The sequence below is a fragment of the Heterodontus francisci genome, chromosome 1, assembly GCF_036365525.1.
Source record: "Heterodontus francisci isolate sHetFra1 chromosome 1, sHetFra1.hap1, whole genome shotgun sequence".
NCBI classification, from domain to species: domain Eukaryota; kingdom Metazoa; phylum Chordata; class Chondrichthyes; order Heterodontiformes; family Heterodontidae; genus Heterodontus; species Heterodontus francisci.
In genome coordinates this window covers 276,043,016-276,062,493 of record NC_090371.1, presented here as the reverse complement: position 1 = coordinate 276,062,493, position 19,478 = coordinate 276,043,016, and the positions used below count along the sequence as shown (strand labels likewise).

The 19,478-nt window shown below is 43.9% G+C and overlaps 1 protein-coding gene across 5 annotated transcripts in view; it reads left to right on the top strand.

Annotated features, from left to right (window-relative positions):
- fam13a (family with sequence similarity 13 member A) overlaps nt 1-19,478 on the top strand; it is a 256,398-nt gene that overhangs the window by 79,667 nt on the left and 157,253 nt on the right. For all 5 annotated transcript variants that reach the window (XM_068045839.1, XM_068045833.1, XM_068045834.1 and 2 more), the window contains 2 exons: nt 1,067-1,276; nt 13,817-13,988. In XM_068045839.1, the coding sequence (XP_067901940.1) occupies nt 1,067-1,276; nt 13,817-13,988 (382 nt within the window). The remainder of the gene's footprint in view (nt 1-1,066; nt 1,277-13,816; nt 13,989-19,478) is intronic.

Sequence of the window (19,478 nt, the reverse complement as noted above, 5' to 3'; positions counted from 1 at the left end):
CCTCAACTTCACTTTCCCGCCCTCTCCCATGATTCCCTGAGAGACCAAAAATCCGTCTATCTCAAACTTAAATATATTCAGCGATGGAGCATCCACAGCCTTTGGGGTAGAGAATTCCAAAGATTCACAACCCTTTGAGTGAAGAAGTTTCTCCTCATTTCAGTCCTAAATGATTGACCCCTCATCCTGAGACTGTGCCCCCGTGTTCTAGATTCCCCAACCAGAGGAAACAACCTCTCAGCATCTACCCTGTCAAGCCCTTTCAGAACCTTCTATGTTTCAATGATATCACCTCTCATTCTTCTAAACTCAAGACAGTATAGGCCCAAAATACTCAACCTCTCATCATAGGAAACCCACTCATCCCAGGAACCAATCTAGTGAACCTTTACTGTACCATCTCCAAGGGAAGTATATCCTTCCTCAGTTATGGAGACCAAAACTGTGCACAGTACAAACTGTGTTACACACTGCTGCCACTGTGTGCTGGTGGTGGAGGAAGTGAATGTTGAAGGTGGTGGTTGGGTGCCAGTCAAGCTGGCTGCTTTGTCCTGGATGGTGTCGAGCTTCCTCAGTGTAGTTGAAGCTGCACCCATCCAGGCAAGTGGAGAGTATTCCATCACACTCCTGACTTGTGCTTTGTAGATGGTGGACAGACTTTGGGGAGTCAAGTGAGTAATTCGCCACAGAATCAATTGCTAAGAATGTGTCTGTATATAACCACAATGCTTGAAGCCTCCAAGGAATTATGCCAAAAGAGAGAGATGGTGAAGTGTGACGGAGAATGCACATCAGACGTAAGATATTTATAGCAGCAGATTTACTGGGGTGTGGCTCATTGTGAGTCAGAGAAAGAACTTGCATTAATATTTCACCTTTCATGATGTTGCAAAGCGCTTGACAGGCAATGAAGTATTTTGAATTGCAGTCATTGTTGTACTGTAGCAAACACCCTTCACTTTACGGAAGATAGTTGATGAGTAGTAATTGTGTACGATTGACTGGCATAGCTCAAAGATATATCGTACGTTACAACTCAGAGTCTGTGGTGGCTTTTCTCTTACAGGGCTGGAGCAAGAAGGGCTTTTCCGAGTGAACGGCAACGTGAGGGTGGTGGAGCAATTGCGGCAGAGTTACGACGGCGGGGTGAAGCCGGACCTCGTCCGGGAGGCGGATGTCTGCTCGGTTGCCAGTCTCCTCAAGCTATTCCTACGGGAACTCCCAGATTCGCTGATTGTCTCCAGGTTGCACTCGCAGTTCATGCAGCTTTATCGGGGTAAGTGGTCTTTGTCTGCGTTGCAAGGCAAGGAGAGAGAGAGAGAGAGAATGGGCAATGCACACGTTTGTATCTGTTATGGATGCAACATCGGAAGTTGTTATAATCCTGGAAGCTCCCGTGCAGTGGATCCTGATAAGTTCACTCCTGATTCACTCCCGGGGTGGCCGGGGGGAGATGGGCGGGAATTAACATTCCAATTGGATAAAATCAAGTCTAACCCCTGTAATAGTTTTAATGACTGTAAGTTTGGGGGTGGGTTGGGCAGTTGTGAATTTGGTCCACAACCCCCGACCCACTGACAAAATAACCATAGACCTCCCATGGCATTGCTCCCATGGTGTGAAATGCAGGCACAATTTTTACTGTTAACCCAGCCTGCCCCGTTAAGGCAGCTACTCCCTATAGTGGCGGGAGAGTGAGCAGTGGAGAAACCGATGGGTGGAGATGAAGACAAGGGTGACCCTGGTAGTGCCAAGGGACAGGAACACCTATAAAAATCCATTGCAGGGCCAATTGAAATACACTGGGGGTCATAAACTCTTCTACACTAGACTGCTCCACAGTGTCATCCAGTGACCAGAGTCTGCCACTACATACAAGTGTTTAGTCAGCCATTCAGTCCCTCAAGCCTGTTCTACCATCCAATTAAATCGTGATCTTAACTCTCTTTACCTGCCTTGGTTTCATATCCCTTAACACCCTTGCGTAACAGAAATCTAACAATCTCGGTTTTGAAATTTTCAATTGACCCCCAGCCTCAACAGCTTTTTGTGGGAGAATTCCACATTTCTACTACTCTTTGTGTGAAGAAGTGTTTCCTGACATCACCCCTGAACAGCCTAGCTCTAATCTTATGGTTATGGCCCCCTGGACTCCCCCACTGAAGGAAATAGTTTCTCTTTATTGATCCCAACAACTCCATTAATTATCTTCAATATGTCAATTAGATCACCTCTCAAGCTTCCATATTCAAGGGAATACAAGCCTAGTCTATGTACCCTGGCCTCATAACTTAACCTTTTCAGCCCCTGTAAATATACTCCATGGTGTCACTTAGTGGCCAGAATCTGCAACTACATGCAGTTTCCTTGGGCTGAATTTTACGCCGCCACAGCAGGTCGAATGGTGCCATAGGGGCAGCGTAAAATTGAGTGGGAGGCTCCGGGAGGCCTACCCGCTCTGCTCCCGCCTCCAGTCAACTTTATGGCGGTCGGATGGGGGTGGGGGGAATGGCCTACCCGCCCGAGGCCAATCAAAGCCCTTAAGTGGCCACTTAACGACTACTTAATGGGGCCTCGCCCGCCTCCACGGGTATTTTATCCATGGCAAGTGGGCATGCTGGGGATGTGAAAGGCTACCCAGCGATAACTGCGGCCTTTCCGCGCGCCGGGGGGAGGGCCATGGCCGTCGGGCACAGGGTGCCTGATTGAAGGCCACCCCTACCTCCCAACCCACCCCCGGGACCCAAGATGTCCCCCCTCCCCCCAAACGGCCGCTCAAGCGTCACCAGGGAAGGACCAATGTCCCTGCTGAGGCATGCCCACCTTACCTTCACTCCTGGCTCCATGGCGTCAGCTGGGCTGCAGTCCCAGCAGTGGCCACCACTCCCGGTGGAGCCGCTGGGACTAAGAGCTGCTGGCCCGCTGATTGGCCGGCAGCTCAATGAGGCGGGACCTCCTCCCTCAAGCGGGTGGAAGTCCCGCATTGGGACAATTAAAGCCCGGGGACCCGTAAAATACAGGACGGATCCCTGAGCTAGGTGGAAGTGGATCCGCCACCGACTTTTACTTCAGTGGCAAATTCCCATCCACCTACGGTAAAATCCAACCCCTTGTGTTGTGTCACCAGTTATGGACAGAGTTAACACTGAAAATTTAATCAGCACCTTTGACAATTCATGGAAAGCTGATGGGACATGCCGATTTTTAATAAGGGATAGAGGTGTTGTATTATCTGCAATGTACAGCACAGTTAGCAAGTATTATCATGTATGATCCATTAACTTTTTTTTACAGGACATGATCAGTAAGGCCGACGGATTGGCCCTAAGAGCTCAGGCTATTTAAAAATTGAAATGGGGATGGCTGGGACTATTGATTAGGCCAATGTTTTGTTACATAAGTTTGAAGCTATAAAGAACTCCAGCTCTACATTGGTTTCCAAAATGCCAACTGGATTTGACATCCATGCTGCTGTTACAGTAGGAATTGTGAATGGTTCTGAGGTAGTCAGACCCTATCTGGAATATTGCATTCAGTTCTGGACACCACAACTCAGCAAGGATATTATGGTCTTGAAAAGAGAGCAGATTCACCAGAACGTTAATGGGAATTAGTGCATTAAATTATGAGGGCAGGCTGCATAACCTTGTCTTATATTTCCTTGAGTTTAGAAGGTCGAGGGACGAGATGTGTAAAATGATTCAATAGGGTAGGTACGGAGAAACTATTTCCTCTAGTGGGAGAATCCAGAACAAGCGGCACAGTTTAAAGTTAGAGCTAGAACATATAGAAGTGAAGTAAAAAAGCACCTTTTCACGCAAAGAGTAATGGAAATCTGGAACTCCCTCCCTCAAAAGACAAACAACATTTTCAAAACTGAGGAAGTGTTCCAGTAGGCTACAGCCTCTAAAAATCACGAAACATCAAATGAGTCCATTAAGTGCTTCTGCAGGAAGCTACATGCATTCCCGACATTATACAATTCTTGAAAAGCTGGAAATATATAACCAACACCCAAGGAAAAAGTGTTGATAGCAGCAGTTTCACAGCTCATTGCCAAAACAGTAAAAAGAATTATGGCAACATAATAGGGTGGAAAAATGGATTTGCTCCTGAACAGAGCGACACCCTTCTTCTAACAAATGAGGATCTCCTCCCCGCACATGGGCAATCGTCCCAAACAAGTAGGACCTAGAGAGTGGGGGTGGGGGGGGGGGGGTTCTCAGGCGATGGATCCCTCCAGGAGGACATCTTGACCTTCCTTTCCCATGGGTCACCTACTGTCGCACGCCATCTCCCCTCAGTCCTTTTCAAGTGACAGGGCCCAATTCATCACATTGCATTAATTTGTATTCAGCACAGGTTTAGTTAGTAACACATCCAATCAAAACAAATATTGACAAATTGACCATTCCCGCAACTATTTCTGTTTCCTTTTGCTGTCTGAGTGTTTAAATACTAACAACTGTTTCCTTTCCAGAAGCTCATCGACTAAACGACAAATGTTCCCCTAGCAACCACACTATTGGACAGGACAGTTATAGCCCCCACTGCAGGCACAGCTTCATCTTCTGCTTATTTCTACCTCACTTCTACTTCTACTTTCTAACCTATTCTAAACCTTAAAACTAATTAAGGATAGAGCAATCCCACCATTGCTAAGAGCCACAGACTAGACAAAGACCAAGATATGCCCTTGTCTGAGATTTTCCTTTGGCCTATGTTGTGGAATTGAGCCTCAGTGTGGCCAAATCAGAAGGATTCTGCAAGGACAGGGGATAATAAACCCCCACTCCTACCCCCAAGCCCAGCTGAGCCGAGCCTGGCCTAGGCATCTGTGGCACAGTTTGCAGCCTCCTGAGGCATGTGAATGCCTCTATTAGTGGGGATGCCCAACACCTGTATTCAAAATTGAGTGACGTTCTTCAGACTTGACACATTTCACCCTGCCAGCATCAAGAGGTCAGAACAATGATCTGCTTGTTCCTTGCTTTAATTTTTTTCTAAGTTATCTTATCTCAACCTGTACTCCCCCACAGTGGGGACCACATGATCCCTTCAGGAGACTGAGCGCAAACACTCAAGCCTAGACCATTGATCCCATCGAGGCCTGGAAAGTAGGAACTTCCAGGGCTGGGAGTCCTTGAACTGTCTGACATGGGGAACTGTGTTTGGGTAGACAGATGTTCTGTCCCAGAAAAGACACCCCCGTTCTGTTCTGATGAAAGGTCATCAACCTGAAATGTTAACTCTGCTTCTCTCTCCAAAGATGCTGCCAGACCTGCTGAGTATTTCCAGCACTTCCTGTTTTTATTTCAGATTTCCAGCATCTGCAGTATTTTGCTTTTGAGTTGAGATTGAGACAGGCCATCTTCAGGTCGCATCAAAAAATTGTACCCAAGGTTATGTCAGTTTCTTTTCTCAGGAAGTGAGAATTCTGAAACTTTTCCAGTCCCGACATCCTTCTCTGTTGAAAATAAAGTATCTTTCTGATGATGTTTATAGGAACCTTGGTGTTGGATACAGAGAATGGAAGACACATCATAATCTAGCAGTTGTTTGTTGTATTGTTAACCAATTCCCACGCAAACCAAAAGTATTGTGTGGTGCAGTGTATTTCCCCAACCATTTACTCCTGAGCAAATCAGGGTCAACTTGAAATAAGTTAAAGTTAATTCTCATACTCGGGTCACAACCCAAGGCATTATGCAAAGATCTTGGTGTCAGTTCACACTGGTCATCCATTACAGCAGAAGAGACCAAGGGTACCCACATTGAGTCAGTCCACGACCTACAACAAATGTACCCGGACAGGTTCGACGCCATAGGAGAATTCAAAGATGATGCTCAGAGAGGATCCAATTCCATCAATCGACCTCCACCCCCCCGCCCAAGAAAGTGCAGAAAAGCTTAAGTGCGAGTTAGATGACATGGAACGCAATGGCATCATCCATCGTGTGCTCAATTATGAGCATACTGAAGAAGGATGGAGCAATCACGGTTTGTCTAGATCCTAGGCGTCTAAACCTCTCCCTAAAGAGATCAAGATTAGAGGAATCAAATCCCAAGTTCACAGGAGCCAAATTCTTCTCCAGGTTGGATGCTAAACATGGATATTGCTCGGTACATCTAGCTAAGGAATCTCAGAAAGTCACCACCTTCAGGTCACCATTTGGAAGATACTGTTTCTAGAGACTACCCTTTGGCTTATCTGTCAGTCAAGATCTGTTTCAGCAGCATATGGACAGAATTATAGAAAACGTCCCTGACTACATACGCATTGCCGATGACATTGCGGTACTGGGCAAAACCAAAGAAGAACATGATTGAAACCTCCATTCACTGATGACAGTAGCTCATTGCAAAGGGCTCGTTGTTAACAGCAAGAAGTGCCAGGTGAATGTGAGTCATTGGGAAAGCTTCCTTTGGAAATTAGGGGATTGGGGACACAGTATGACCCTAGACAAATCCAATTGGAGACAAAGCAGCATTAGGAAGGAAAGAAGCACTAGTATTTATAGCACCTTTTGTGACCTCAGGACATCCCAAAATACTCTACAGCCAATTAAATAATTTTTAAGTGTAATTATCATAGGAAACAAGGCTTGGTAATTTGTGCACAGCTAGATCCCATGGACAGCAGTGAGTTCACAGCCAGATTATCTATTTTATTCATATTGATTGAGGGATAAATACTAACTAAGACACCAGGGAGATCTTCCATGTTCTACTTTAAATAGTGTCATGAGATCTTTTACATCCTCTGAGGGAGCAGACAGGGCCTCAGTTAGCATATTAGATCTGGAAGATGACACCTTCAACAGTGCTGCACTCCTTCAGTACTGCACTGGATTGTCAGCCTGGATTATGGGGCTCAATTCTCTGGAGCAGTTCTTGAACCCACAACTTCCTAGTTCAAAGGCAAGAATGCTATCCACTGAACCAAACTGGCCAACACAACAATATTCACATTGGACTACTTAATAAAAATTTTTGCAACTATGTGAAATACAAAAAAAGTTAATTGCAATTTTACAAAGAATTCACTGCATCATTGAACGTAATAAGAGGGCAGTGATAGTTAACAGACTTAAAAAGAGCAGTCCCTCAGTCCTGGACAGGAGTGTCAGCTGAGATTATGTGCTCAAGGCTCTGGAGTGGGCCTTGAGTCCATGACCATCTAACAGTGTGGCACAAGTGCTAATGCTGGGACTGTTGCTCAAATGGCTAGCTCCATGGTTGGTGTGTGGGAGCAGGAAATGGCAGTGTCCGGGTAGCAATAAGATGGCAATGGTGTCAGACTCCAAGTGACGCCACTCGACCCTTGTACGCATGAGGCTCCAGCCTGTTTCCGCTGAGAGCCCCAGCCTTCAAAATTTATATCATCCCAAAAATCGAAATGTGCTTCAGAGTAGCGGGATGTTGGCGGGATCGGTCTCTTCGGTTCATGTCCACAGCAGCTGTCTCGCCCATGCAGCTATTTGTGAGCTCAAGTGGGACAAAAATAGTCCCCTCACTGAGTCAGTTTTTCACTCCACTGTGTCTATAACTTTGGAACATGTGTTTAAGTTGAAGTCAGTGCTATAAGGGGGAAATCTGCTTTGACAGTTAAATTGTTTGCACTCACTGATTTTATTTCTTGTGACAATAGTGCTTTATCTTCTGTCATCTATCACTGCGCTAATGCCAACCAGAGTGTTATCGTGTTGTTATGTATAGAAGCCTAGCTTGGGTACCAGCTATTAAACCAGTGACCTTGTGCATGATGGAACAAAACAAACTAATCAGTGTTGCCAACAAAAATTGACTTGAGCCAAAATTAAAATAAAAAAAAGAACCTAATCTTTAAAATCCGCAACTGCTAGTCTCCACAGTTGTTTTTTGGGTGTCTGTATTTATATATCAGGGATACCAAAATAATGGCTTCAATTTGAAGTTGTCCCATTGTTTTTGTCTGATTGGAGTCTGGATGGGAAAGAGGGACTGCTCGGGATGGGTAACTCTATGCTGTCGGAATAACTGTGGAGGCTTCAGACGACAGGATAAGAGTCTGACGAGTTTGGACTTGATTTAAAACAATTAAGAACTTCTGCCGTGATTTAGATAACGGAATTATCTTAGTTTTACTGCCCAGAATTGTAAGTTAAATTGTACCGTCATAATCCATATCAATGTAACATGTCATCAAGTTTCACTATGATATTCAGTTAGTTTATTGTAAACACTCAGTTACATTCTTCATCCCATGACTAAGGCAGGATATGTATTCAGTATTATCAGGGAGGGACCATGCTTCTTTCCCTTAATGAACCTATTAAACTGCCCTTTCTCATCCCATCACATCAGGTTCCCTTGCCATTGACATCAGTCATGACATGACCTGGCTGAGTTCAGCTTCAGAGTGATTGCCCATTTGATAACATTGAGGTTTCCCTCTGTGGTGTTAATCAGAATTTTTTCCAGTTATTTCTGCTGTGGGATCACTTTGCAAGGTCTGCATTTGGCTGGGGATCTTCAGACTAAACAAAAAAATCCCCTGGCAGCCCTTTCCCCAATCAGACTCCCAGAAGCTTTCACCACAGGTAGGATCCAAACCTGGAACAGGAAAGGCCTGGGCAAGCCAGCTCCGCGACTGATTCCCTTCCAAAATTAGCTAAGAAAATCTGACCTCACCCAGCATGAATTGCTAAACAATTTCCAACTTAAACATTTTCTTGAAAACCCAATTCAAGGATTGGCCCAACTCACAGCCATCAGCAAAGGTGAGAAGACACCCCACCTGAATGGATTATTTGCTGCGTGTCTATCATCCTTTGTAGATGGAAGGATGCCAACCAGGACCCAACTACTCAAACATAAGCTTCCCCCGTAACTATAGCTCCAGTCACAGAATCATACAGCACAAAGAGGCCATTCAACCCATTGTTGTGGGCATTGCTGACTAGGCCAGCATTTATTATTCATCTCTAATTGCCCTTGAGAAGGTGGGGGTGAACTGCTTTCTTGAACTCCTGCCATCAATGTGGTGTAGGTACTCTCACAGTGCTGTCAGAGTAGTGAGTTCCAGGATTTTGACCCAGTGAAAGTGAAGGAATGGTGATATAATTCCAAGTCAGGATGGTGTGTGACTTCGAGGGGAACTTGCAGGTGTTGGTGTTCCCATGCATCTGCTACCCTTGTTCTTCTAAGTGGTAGAGACCGTGGGTTTGGAAGGTGCTATCAAAGGAGGCTTGCCGAGTTGCTACAGTACATCTTTTAGGTGGTACATACTGCAGCAAAGGTACATCAGTGATGGAGGAAGTGAACATTTAAGTGGTGGATGGGGTGCCAATCAAGCAGGCTGCCTAGTCCTGGATGGTGTCGAGCGTCTTGAGTATTGTTGGAGCTGCACTCATTCAGGCAAGTGGAGAATATTCCATCACACTCCTGACTTGTGCCTTGTAGATGGTGGACAGGTTTTGGCAAGTCAGGAGATGAGTTACCCACTGCAGAATTCCCAGCTTCTGACCTGCCATTGTAGCCATAGTATTTATGTGACTGGTCCAGTTAAGTTTCTGATCAATGGTAACTCTCAGGTTGTTGTATTTAGCAATGGTAATGCAGTTGAATGTCAAGGGGAGATAGTTAGACTCTCTCTTGGTGGAGATAGTCTTGCCTGGCACTAGTATGGCATGAATGTCACTTGCCTCTTCTCAGACCAAGCCTGAATGTTGTCCAGGTCTTGCTGCATCCAGGCACAGGCTGCTTCATTACCTGAGGAGTTACCTGAATGGAACTGAAAACTGCGATCATCAGCAAAAATCTCTATTTCTGAATTTATAATGGAGGGAATGTCATTGATGAAGCAGCTGAAGATGGTTGGGCCTAGGACACTACCCTGACGAACACCTGCAGCGATGTCCTGGGGATGAAACTATTGGCTTCCAACAGCCTCAACCATCTTCCTTTGTCCTAAGTATGACTCCAGCCAGTGGAGACATTTTCCCTAATTTCCATTGATTTCAATTTTGCTAGGGCTACTTGATGCCACACTTGGTCAAATGCTGCCTTGATGTCAAGGGCAGTCACTCTCACCTCACCTCTGGAATTCAGCTCTTTTTTCCATGTTTGGTCTGAGGCTGGAATGTGGTCAGGAGCTGAGTGGCCCTGGTGGAACCCAAACTGGGCCCACTGTGTCGGCTCTTTGAAAGAGCTATTCGATTAATCCCACTCCTGCCTTTTAGTTACAGGCTTGTCTTCTCTCAGTACTCTATATGTCTCCTGGCTGCCTAGTAGTAATTGTGAAGACTCAGTGTCTGTTTTTACAGTGAGCATGAGACAGTCAGTACCCTCCGATTCCATCGCCGTACATTGTCTAAACTTTGTGTGCATTCTTGCCCATTTGGGAGAAACTATTTTGACTAATGCTTATAAGTTTTGGGAGGTATAAAATGTGGTCACATGGAATTTGAAATGGGGCCATTGCACCAGCTGAATGACCTTCCAGTGTCTGGGTGGTTTCATATCCAGGAGCAATTAGCATCAAGTTAGATGATAACTGTGTCTCTTCAGGCAGTGGGAGAATAGTAAATACTTGATCACATACTTAATGGCTCCTTGTAGTGTTCCAGGTTTAGTCTTTGTGTTTGAATGTTGCCACAATACGCAGACACTGCGGTGAGATTTTGAAGCCGCAGTATTGCTGTGGAACAGAATTAACTGGGGATGATGTGTCTTGTTCTGAATAAAAATGTCTTTGTCTTTCAGCAACTCAGACCTTCTTTTACATATGATGATATACAAGCTCTGCTGGGTCTTCTGTTACTTTCTCATTATTTTCTTCCTGAAAACTGGGCTTTGTGAACTTGAATCTGAAGATTACTTTCCTGCAGTGTGTGCACCTCGAAAGTACTAATGTCACTCTCTGTTACCTCTCCTACCTCAAACAGTGAGCTCCGTTACACTAAAAGGAAAAGAATCGATCTTGTATATATGACAAGGTAGCCAAGCCTTGGAAGATGACTAGCTGATGATTATTGAGGGCCTTATTGGTTTTGGTGTGTGTGTTCATGCAAAAATTTGTCTGTTTTGCAAATGTTTGTCCCATATGCTGATAGACCAAAGAAAGAAAAGATTCCCAACCTCAGTACGTCCCAAGGTACTTTACAACCAATGAGGTACTTTTGAAGTGTAGGAAATGTAGCAGCCAATTTGTGCACAGCAAGGTTCCAAAAACAGCAATGTGATCTCACCCACAAGACGGCAGCTCAGACAGTACAGCACTGGGAGTGTCAGCTTAGATTATGTGCACAAGTCCCTGGAATGGGGCTTGAACCCATTACCTTCTGACTCGGCCGAGAGGACTTCCATTATCTTAGCATTATTACATGGTGGTTTGTGGGGGCTTGCTGAGCACAAATTGGCTGCCGTGTTTCCTACAATACAACAGTGACAACACTTTGAAAAGTACTTCGTTGGCGCAAAAGCATTTTGGGACTTCCTGAGGTTGTGAAAGACACTATATAAATGCAAGTTCTTTCTTTCAAGATGAAAATGCAGTGGAGTGCTTGCAGTACAAAGCAGCATTGTGAAATAGAACTGGGAGTTCATCTGCTTCAGCTGGAGGCTCGCTTGAACAATTGGCTGACAGCAGATGAACAGGGTCGGCTGTGAGGAGACAGTCATTTAACAGATAAGGGACATGCTGCACAGACAAAATTGAGAGGGCAATGTGTGTAAATATGCTCAATTAACTGAATCACAGTGGCACAGGAAATTGAGAAGTAACTTGGCCCTTCCAATTTAGCAAATTAGTGAGTTAGGCAGATGTGGACTTAACTGTTTGAGCGCTGTAATACCCTTTGTAGCTTTCAAAATGGTCCTCCAGGAGTACTTTTAAGACTGAAGTTATTGGAGAATTTCACAGCAAAATGCAGCTGACTAGAATGGACAATTTTGATCATCTGAAGAACAAAATCATCCCAACATCGAGAAGTGTGACTGTAAAAAGATTTCCAGTTGACAGTCTTATTGTTTTTGGTCTCACTTTCTCTGTGTTGGGAAACGAGAGGGATTTGTTGAAGTTGTTCTCTGGCCAGAGCTATTATTTGGATTTTAAGGGAAAAGTTGGAACATTTCTTGTAATTGGGGGTTGGGTGGGCAGCAGTAATTGTTACCCAACATGGTGAAAAACTGGAGCAACTAGGATTAAGGCCAGTGTTGGGCAATTCCAGTGAGTGTTGGAAGGTGACATGTTTAAGAGGCATGAATCGGACCTGGACAGTGAATACATGACTACAGCAGGAAAACTATTTGCCCATTATAGGAGAGGCCATTCATGACTAAAATATCCTCTGGGTCCATTCAAACAAAATGTAAAGTTTTATTTTGGAGGAAACAAAAGTCACCATGTGTTGCCAAGCCTTTTGTTCAGAGTCATTGGGTCTGGGTGTGTCCTTTTCCAAGAGCCCCTGGTGCTGGGGTGGGATGTGGGGGGGCGGGGGGGTGGTGGTGGTGGTCAGCAAGCCATGTCATGTGCTTCATTGGTGCAATTCCAGCAGCTCAGATCAGGCTCCAATCCAGTTCAGACCAAGGGTCCAGACCTGAAACGTCACTTGTCTCTTCCTCGCTTCACGGTCGCTGCGTGACCTGCTGAGTGTTTCCAGCATTTTGAGGGGTTTTTTTTTCCCATGTCCATGTCCATAGATCACTCAAAGTTGCCACCAAAGTTGATAGGGTTGTTAAGAAGGCGTATGGTGTGTTGGCTTTCATTAACAGAGGGATTGAGTTTAAGAGCCGCGAGGTTATGCTGCAGCTCTATAAGGCCCTGGTTCAACCACACTTGGAATATTGTGTTCAGTTCTGGTCGCCTCATTATAGGAAGGATGTGGAAGCTTTAGAGAGGGTGCAGAGGAGATTTACCAGGATGCTGCCTGGACTGGAGGGCATGTCTTACGAAGAAAGATTGAGGGAGCTAGGGCTTTTCTCATTGGAGCGAAGAAGGATGAGAGGTGACTTGATAGAGGGGTACAAGATGATGAGAGGCATAGATAGAGTGGATAGCCAGAGATTTTTTCCCAGGGTGGAAAGAGCTATCATCAGGGGGCATAATTTTAAGGTGATTGGAGGAAGGTTTAGGGGAGATGTCAGAGGTAGGTTCTTTACACAGAGAGTGTTGGGTGCATGGAATGCACTGCCAGCGGTGGTAGTAGAAGCAGATACATTAGGGACATTTAAGCGACTCTTGGATAGGTACATGGATGGTAGTAGAATGAAGGTAGGTAGTTAGTTTGATCTTAGAGTAGGTTAAAGGTTCGGCACAACATCGTGGGCCGAAGGGCCTGTACTGTGCTGTACTGTTCTATGTTCTATGTTCTATGTTCATTGGACTGGGATCCTCTCAGGTGGACGACTGTCGTTCTGTTGGTTGTTCAGCCACGCAATGTCATTTTTTTCTCTTTGAAACATTTGTCAAACCCACAAAAGTGGAAATGTTATCTGGTCCTAGTCACATTGTGAGATCTTTCTGTGTGTAAATTGGCTGCCATGATCCCTACATTACAGCAGTGACCATACTTCTAAAAGTACTTCATTGGCTGTAAATTGCTTTGGGATGTTCTGTGGTAGTGAAAGGCGCTATATAAGGTTGGATAAAGTAAGGCGGGAGGAATTAGTAACACTGTGCCCCAGTAAATTTACTGGAAATGGAAATACCAGAAAACATTGCTTAGCGCTTCATGGAGAGGCCAGTAATAGGGCAGCAGTGATCTATATTTTTCTCCCTTTAATTACTGTTGCACTCCTGCTTAAACAGTATGCTTTTTCATTTTCATTCCAGACCACAGTGGAAATCAAGAAGAGCTACTATGCCTTCTGAGGCAGCTTCCAGATGTTAACTATTGCCTGCTGAAGTTTCTGTGCCATTTTTTGACCCAAGTGACTGCGAACCATCGGACCAATCGAATGACTGTTTACAACCTTGCCACAGTATTTGGCCCCAATGTATTCCAGTAAGTCTGGTGGAAAGCTTTCAACATTCAAAGATTTATGCTTTTAACTTAATTGGTTTGATCACAGAAAGAAAGGGTGTACTGTCTAAATACAACTTATTGTAAGTTATAAGAATTATATGGGTTAATTTCCAATTTTACTGCCTGGGTGGTAACCTTTATAGAGCCCGTCAAACTTTCATTCCCTTGCTTACAACGACATGAAATCTCAAAATCGGGGCTGCACTACAGTGGGTGGGCAGCCTCTCCCCTGGGCTACCATCCAGGGACCAAAGTTGAATTCTGCCATTCGCACCTCCTCTAGACACATCTTTTACTTCTTTCCTTGTCCTATTATGACTCGCTTAGACCTTGCACCATCAAGATATCAAAGGGTATGGGGATGTTGTGGGAAAATGGCATTGAGGTAGAAGATCCGCCATGATCTAGTTGAATGGTGGAGCAGGCTCGAGGGGCCGAATGGCCGACTCCTACTCCTATTTCCTATGTTCCTATATTCCAACCCTTTTGTAAAATCTATTACATTTCCAATTTTTCCCAGTTCTGATGAAAGGTCATCGACCTCAAACATTAACTCTCCACAGATGCTGTCTGACCTGCTGAGTATTTCCATCATTTTCTGTTTTTTATTGCCTAGGTTGAATGTTCTCCCCATCTTGTGTAGTTGTTATCTTTTCTTGTGTATTGTTGTACATTATCACAGAAGGAGACCATTTAGCCCATCATACCCATGCTGTCTCCTTGAAAGATCTGCCAATTAGTTCCACTTCCCCAGCTTTCCCAACAGCCCTGCCACATTTTTTTCTTCCTTTTCAAGTATTTATCCAATTCCCTTTTGAAAGTTACTATGGCAAGTGTTTCCACCACTATTTCAGATCGCTGTGTAAAAAAAAGTCACATTCTGCCAGTTGTATTAAATCTGTGACCTCTGGTTGCCAACGCTGCTGCCCAATTACCTTATTTACCCTATCAACACCCTCATAATTTTGAACACCTTTTCTTAAAACTCCCCTTAACCTTGTAACTCGCACAGCAGCATTTGTAAATGAAATAAGGATCCACTGTGGGGCTCGGTTTTAAAACAAATGCTTGTGATGCACTGTTTAATTTGATTGTGTAGAAAATGTCTGAGCATTTTACTCAGTGCTGTCAGTGTTCATGTGAAGATCATCGGGGATGTCAGAAATAGTCAACATATGTTTAGAATAATTCAGCCCTCAGAAATCTTCTGGAATTATTTTGGATGAGTAACTACAGTTAAGGGTTGGCAGTGGGATGAAACTTCTTGAACTTGAAGAAGACATTTGATAAAGAGTTACATTTGTGAGATGCCATATCATGCAGGCTCACACCTGCCAAGGATGAGGCACATTAATTTTGCTACATGGACATTAAATTTCAAATTGTTGCTGGGAAGAAGAGAAGGCCTGGTACAAGGGGTTGCAGGCCCCTGGCTGGAAGGACATTTTTTCATGTTAACTAACACTGCTTGGAACAAAGGAGCTATCCCCCGCTCCCAATACACAGAACAGACGTGGTCAGACCAGTTTAGTCACATGACTAACTTGCTGTTGCAGAGTTTGAATTGAGAGTTTTAAATTGGAGAAACAAGCATTTGAAGGCAGAAAGCTTTTGACTGCTGGACTGAAGCAGACCTCCTCTACTCCTGTCTGCTCCCATCTCTTTCACACCAGCTTCGGAATCCATTGAAGACACATGGACCCTAAGAGAGAGAAGTCTCCTACAGTGAATAAGGTTTAAAAAGAATACTGGGCCCCAACTAAAAGCAAGATCTACCTACAATCAAGTACTCCACAGTGAGCTCGAAGAACCGTAACAACAACTCTTCAGATATTTCCTCAAACCTTTCCACTTTATTTTTTCTTCTGCTCTTTTCTGTCCCTATTTGCATGTGTGTATGCATGTTAGCGTGGGCGTGGCATGTATCCATAGACATTAACCGAATTAGAGTTTTAAGTTTAAGTTTAGTAAATTTCACTTTTCTTCTTTAAACCGAAGAAAGCTTGATTGTGCTAATTTATTTGCCTTATAATTGGAAAGCGGTGAACAAGGATTCACCAAGGGGGAGCTCAAAACACAATGTGTTTAAAATTAAACCCTGTTACAGTAAGACCAGGTGAAGGCTGGGAGGAATCCCTAGACACCTTTCTCACCGGGTTGTAACGCCATGTAACAGGATCTTTTGACACTCCACAGAAAGCATTCATAACACTTTAAATGTTGTGCTTTAAATCACAGTGGTAACTCAATTTCGTATGAGATTCTCCCGTTTACTCCAATTTTTCAGGGTTTGCGCGACTCATCTACCAAGAGAGTTCATGCAGAAATTCGACTCAGTATAGTTGTGCAAGTTTTTTAAAAAATGGTTCTGAGGCATTATTGTTAAGTTGCTAATGAGCTTGCTTTGATGTTGTTTCCTTGTAGACTGCCAACAGTAACCAATTTGTTAGCTTGTGTCAGCAATTAAGAAACTAAAAAACAATTAAGAAAAGTAAGGAGGGCAAACAAAGCAAGGGAATACACAATAAATGGGGGGATATTGAGAGGGATAGAAGAAGTGAGAGACCTTGGAGTGCATGTCCACAGGCCCCTGAATGTGGCAGGTCAGGGAGATAGAGTAGTGAAGAAGGCATATGGAATGCTTTCCTTTATTGGCTGAGGTATAGAATACAAAAATAGGGATGTAATACTGGAACTGTATAAAACTTTGGTTCGGCTACAGCTGGAGTATTGCATACAGTTCTGGTCACCACATTACAGGAAGGACATAATTTCTCTGGAGAGAGTACAGAGGAGATTTACAAGAATGTTGCCAGGGCTTGTAAGTTGCAGCTATGAGGAAAGATTGGATAGGCTAAAGTTGTTTTCCCTAGAACAGAGGAGGCTGAGGGGTGACTTAATTGAGGTGTACAAAATTATGAGGGGCCTAGATAGAGTAGATAGGAAGAACCTGTTTCTCTTAGCGGAGAGGTCAATTTCCAGGGGGCACAGCTTTAAGGTAATTGGTAGAAGGATTAGAGGGGACATGAGGGAAAACGTTTTCACCCAGAGGGTGGTGGGTGTCTGGAATTCACTGCCCGGATCAGTGGTGGAGGCAGAAACCCTCAACTCATTTAAAAAGTACCTGGACCTGCACCTGAATTGCTGTAACCTGCAAGGCTACGGACCAGGTGCTGGAAGGTGGGATTAGATTGGGCAGTTAGTTTTTCAGCCGGCGCAGACATGATGGCTGAATGTCCTCTTTCTGTGCCGTGACTTTTCTATGGTTCTATGGTTCTATATACTTAGAAAGGAAAGATTTTTAGGGGTACAGGGAGACACAGGTATTCAGTTAAGATCAGGAAGGGATCCAGTTGTTACGCCCTTGGATTATGCTATTGTACTAGTAGATGTACAGCAGTATGAGTCAATTCTTACAAAATTAAGCCACTGAGACTGCTTATGGAAGAGACTGGTACCATGGACACTATAAGATATGGCTGCCTGAAAATTTGTAACACGGGGCTTTCAAAGTACATTAAGACAAACAGAATGAATGTCAAGTTAGCCAAGTGTATTGGAAATTGACTCAGAAATAAGAATTAGAAAGTGGTGATAAATGAACAAGAAGCTGTCTGGAAGCCAATGTTTGATGGAATTATACAGGCATCTCTCTTGCGGATATATTATTCATAAACACGTGGAAAAGTTTACTATTTTGGAATATTGTAGACTTTCCTGATGTTGCTATTTTGTGCAGGAGGCCAAGTAATTAGTGTAGGAGTGACTGAAGTGTTATAAGTTGAAGTGGTAATTATGCATCATACATTGGTAATGTCACATTTGAAATATTGTCACAGCTTTGGGCACCCTCTTCTTCAAACGGATATTAATGAATTAGGAGACATTTGAGGGAGAAAGATGATTCTAATACTTGAGGCCCTAAGAAGAGAGATTCAGAAAAACTGAACTTTGGAAGGATCAAAGTTTAGGATTTCAGCATGATGAGAGGTACAGTTAAGATGAATGCAAGTATAACTGTTATCAAGAGAATCAGAGAGTAGAGTTAATAAGTGGGAGATAAAAGATTCCCCTTCAGAGTAGTTTATATGGAGGATGAGGCAGATAAGTGCCTTGTTAAGAAGGGGATTAAAGGTTATAATGATAAGCACAGGGGAGTTGATCAAATGCTGTACAGAACAGAATTGTTTTTGGTATGTTGAAACCATGAAGCAATTTGGCCCTGGAATTCGGGAGGTGGGATGGTGGGGGTGTCTCCCGATCTCCCACTGGCTTATGCCAAATCTCTCAGAGGAGTTAGATTAGGGCAAGGGGTTATTCTGCTCTTCACGACCGCCAGGTAGGAAACTGGGAAAAGCCCCAATAGAAGTACTGGGGCCAAATGTGGAAATGAAATTATGGCAATCTAATTGTATATTTTTAACATTAAATCAAAATCCTGAAATTTCATGTGATTACTTTAGCGACGCAGAGAGAAATTGTGCTTTGAAACTTCTACCTGTGCTGGACATTTCCCACACGACACTACATAAGGAACCAGAGTCCTGATACAGGAAATGATAACTTAATCTGCTGAAAGAGCAGACTGGATAAGTCAAATAGTTTCATCTCATTCCATCTTTCTTATTTCCTAATTGTGTGGGGAAGGAGTGGTTTTAATATTTAGGAATAAAGAACAGAAGTTTTACTTTACAAAAAGGGGGCAATCACTTGGCTGGGAGTGTACTACAGGCCTCCAAACAGTCAGGGAGAGATAGAGGAGCAGATATGTAGGCAAATCTCAGAGAGGTGTAAAAATAATAAGGTAATAATAGTAGGGTATTTCAACTTCCCCAATATCAACTGGGATAGTTTTAGTGCAAAAGGCGTAAAGGGGGCGGAATTCTTAAAATGCATACAGGAGAGCCTTTTGAGCCAATACGTAGAAAGTCAACAAGAGAAGGGGCAGTACTGGACCTAATCCTAGGGAATGAAGCCAGACAAGTGGTAGAAGTGTCAGTGGGGGAGCATAACTCTGTAAGAGTTAAGGTAGTACAAAGATGGACCAGAAATAAAGGCACTGAATTGGGGAAAGGCCGATTTCAATATGATAAAACAGGACCTGGCCAAAGTGGACTGGGAGCAGCGACTTGTAGGAAAGTCGACATCAAACCAGTGGGAGTCATTCAAAGAGGAAATAGTGAGAGTTCAGAGCCAACATGTACCTGTTAAGGTAAAGGGTAGGACCAACAGGTCCAGGGAACCCTGGATGTCAAGGGATATAGAAGATTGGATCAGGAAAAAAAAGGAGGTTTGTGGCAATTTCAGAGCACTGAAAACAGTGGAGACACTAGAGGAGTATAGAAAGTGTAGGGGGGGTGGGTACTTAAAAAAGTAATTAGGAGAGCGAAGAGGGGAGATGAAAAAACACAGGCGGGCAAGATAAAGGAAAATCCTAAGGCATTTTATAAGTATATTAAGGGCAAGAGG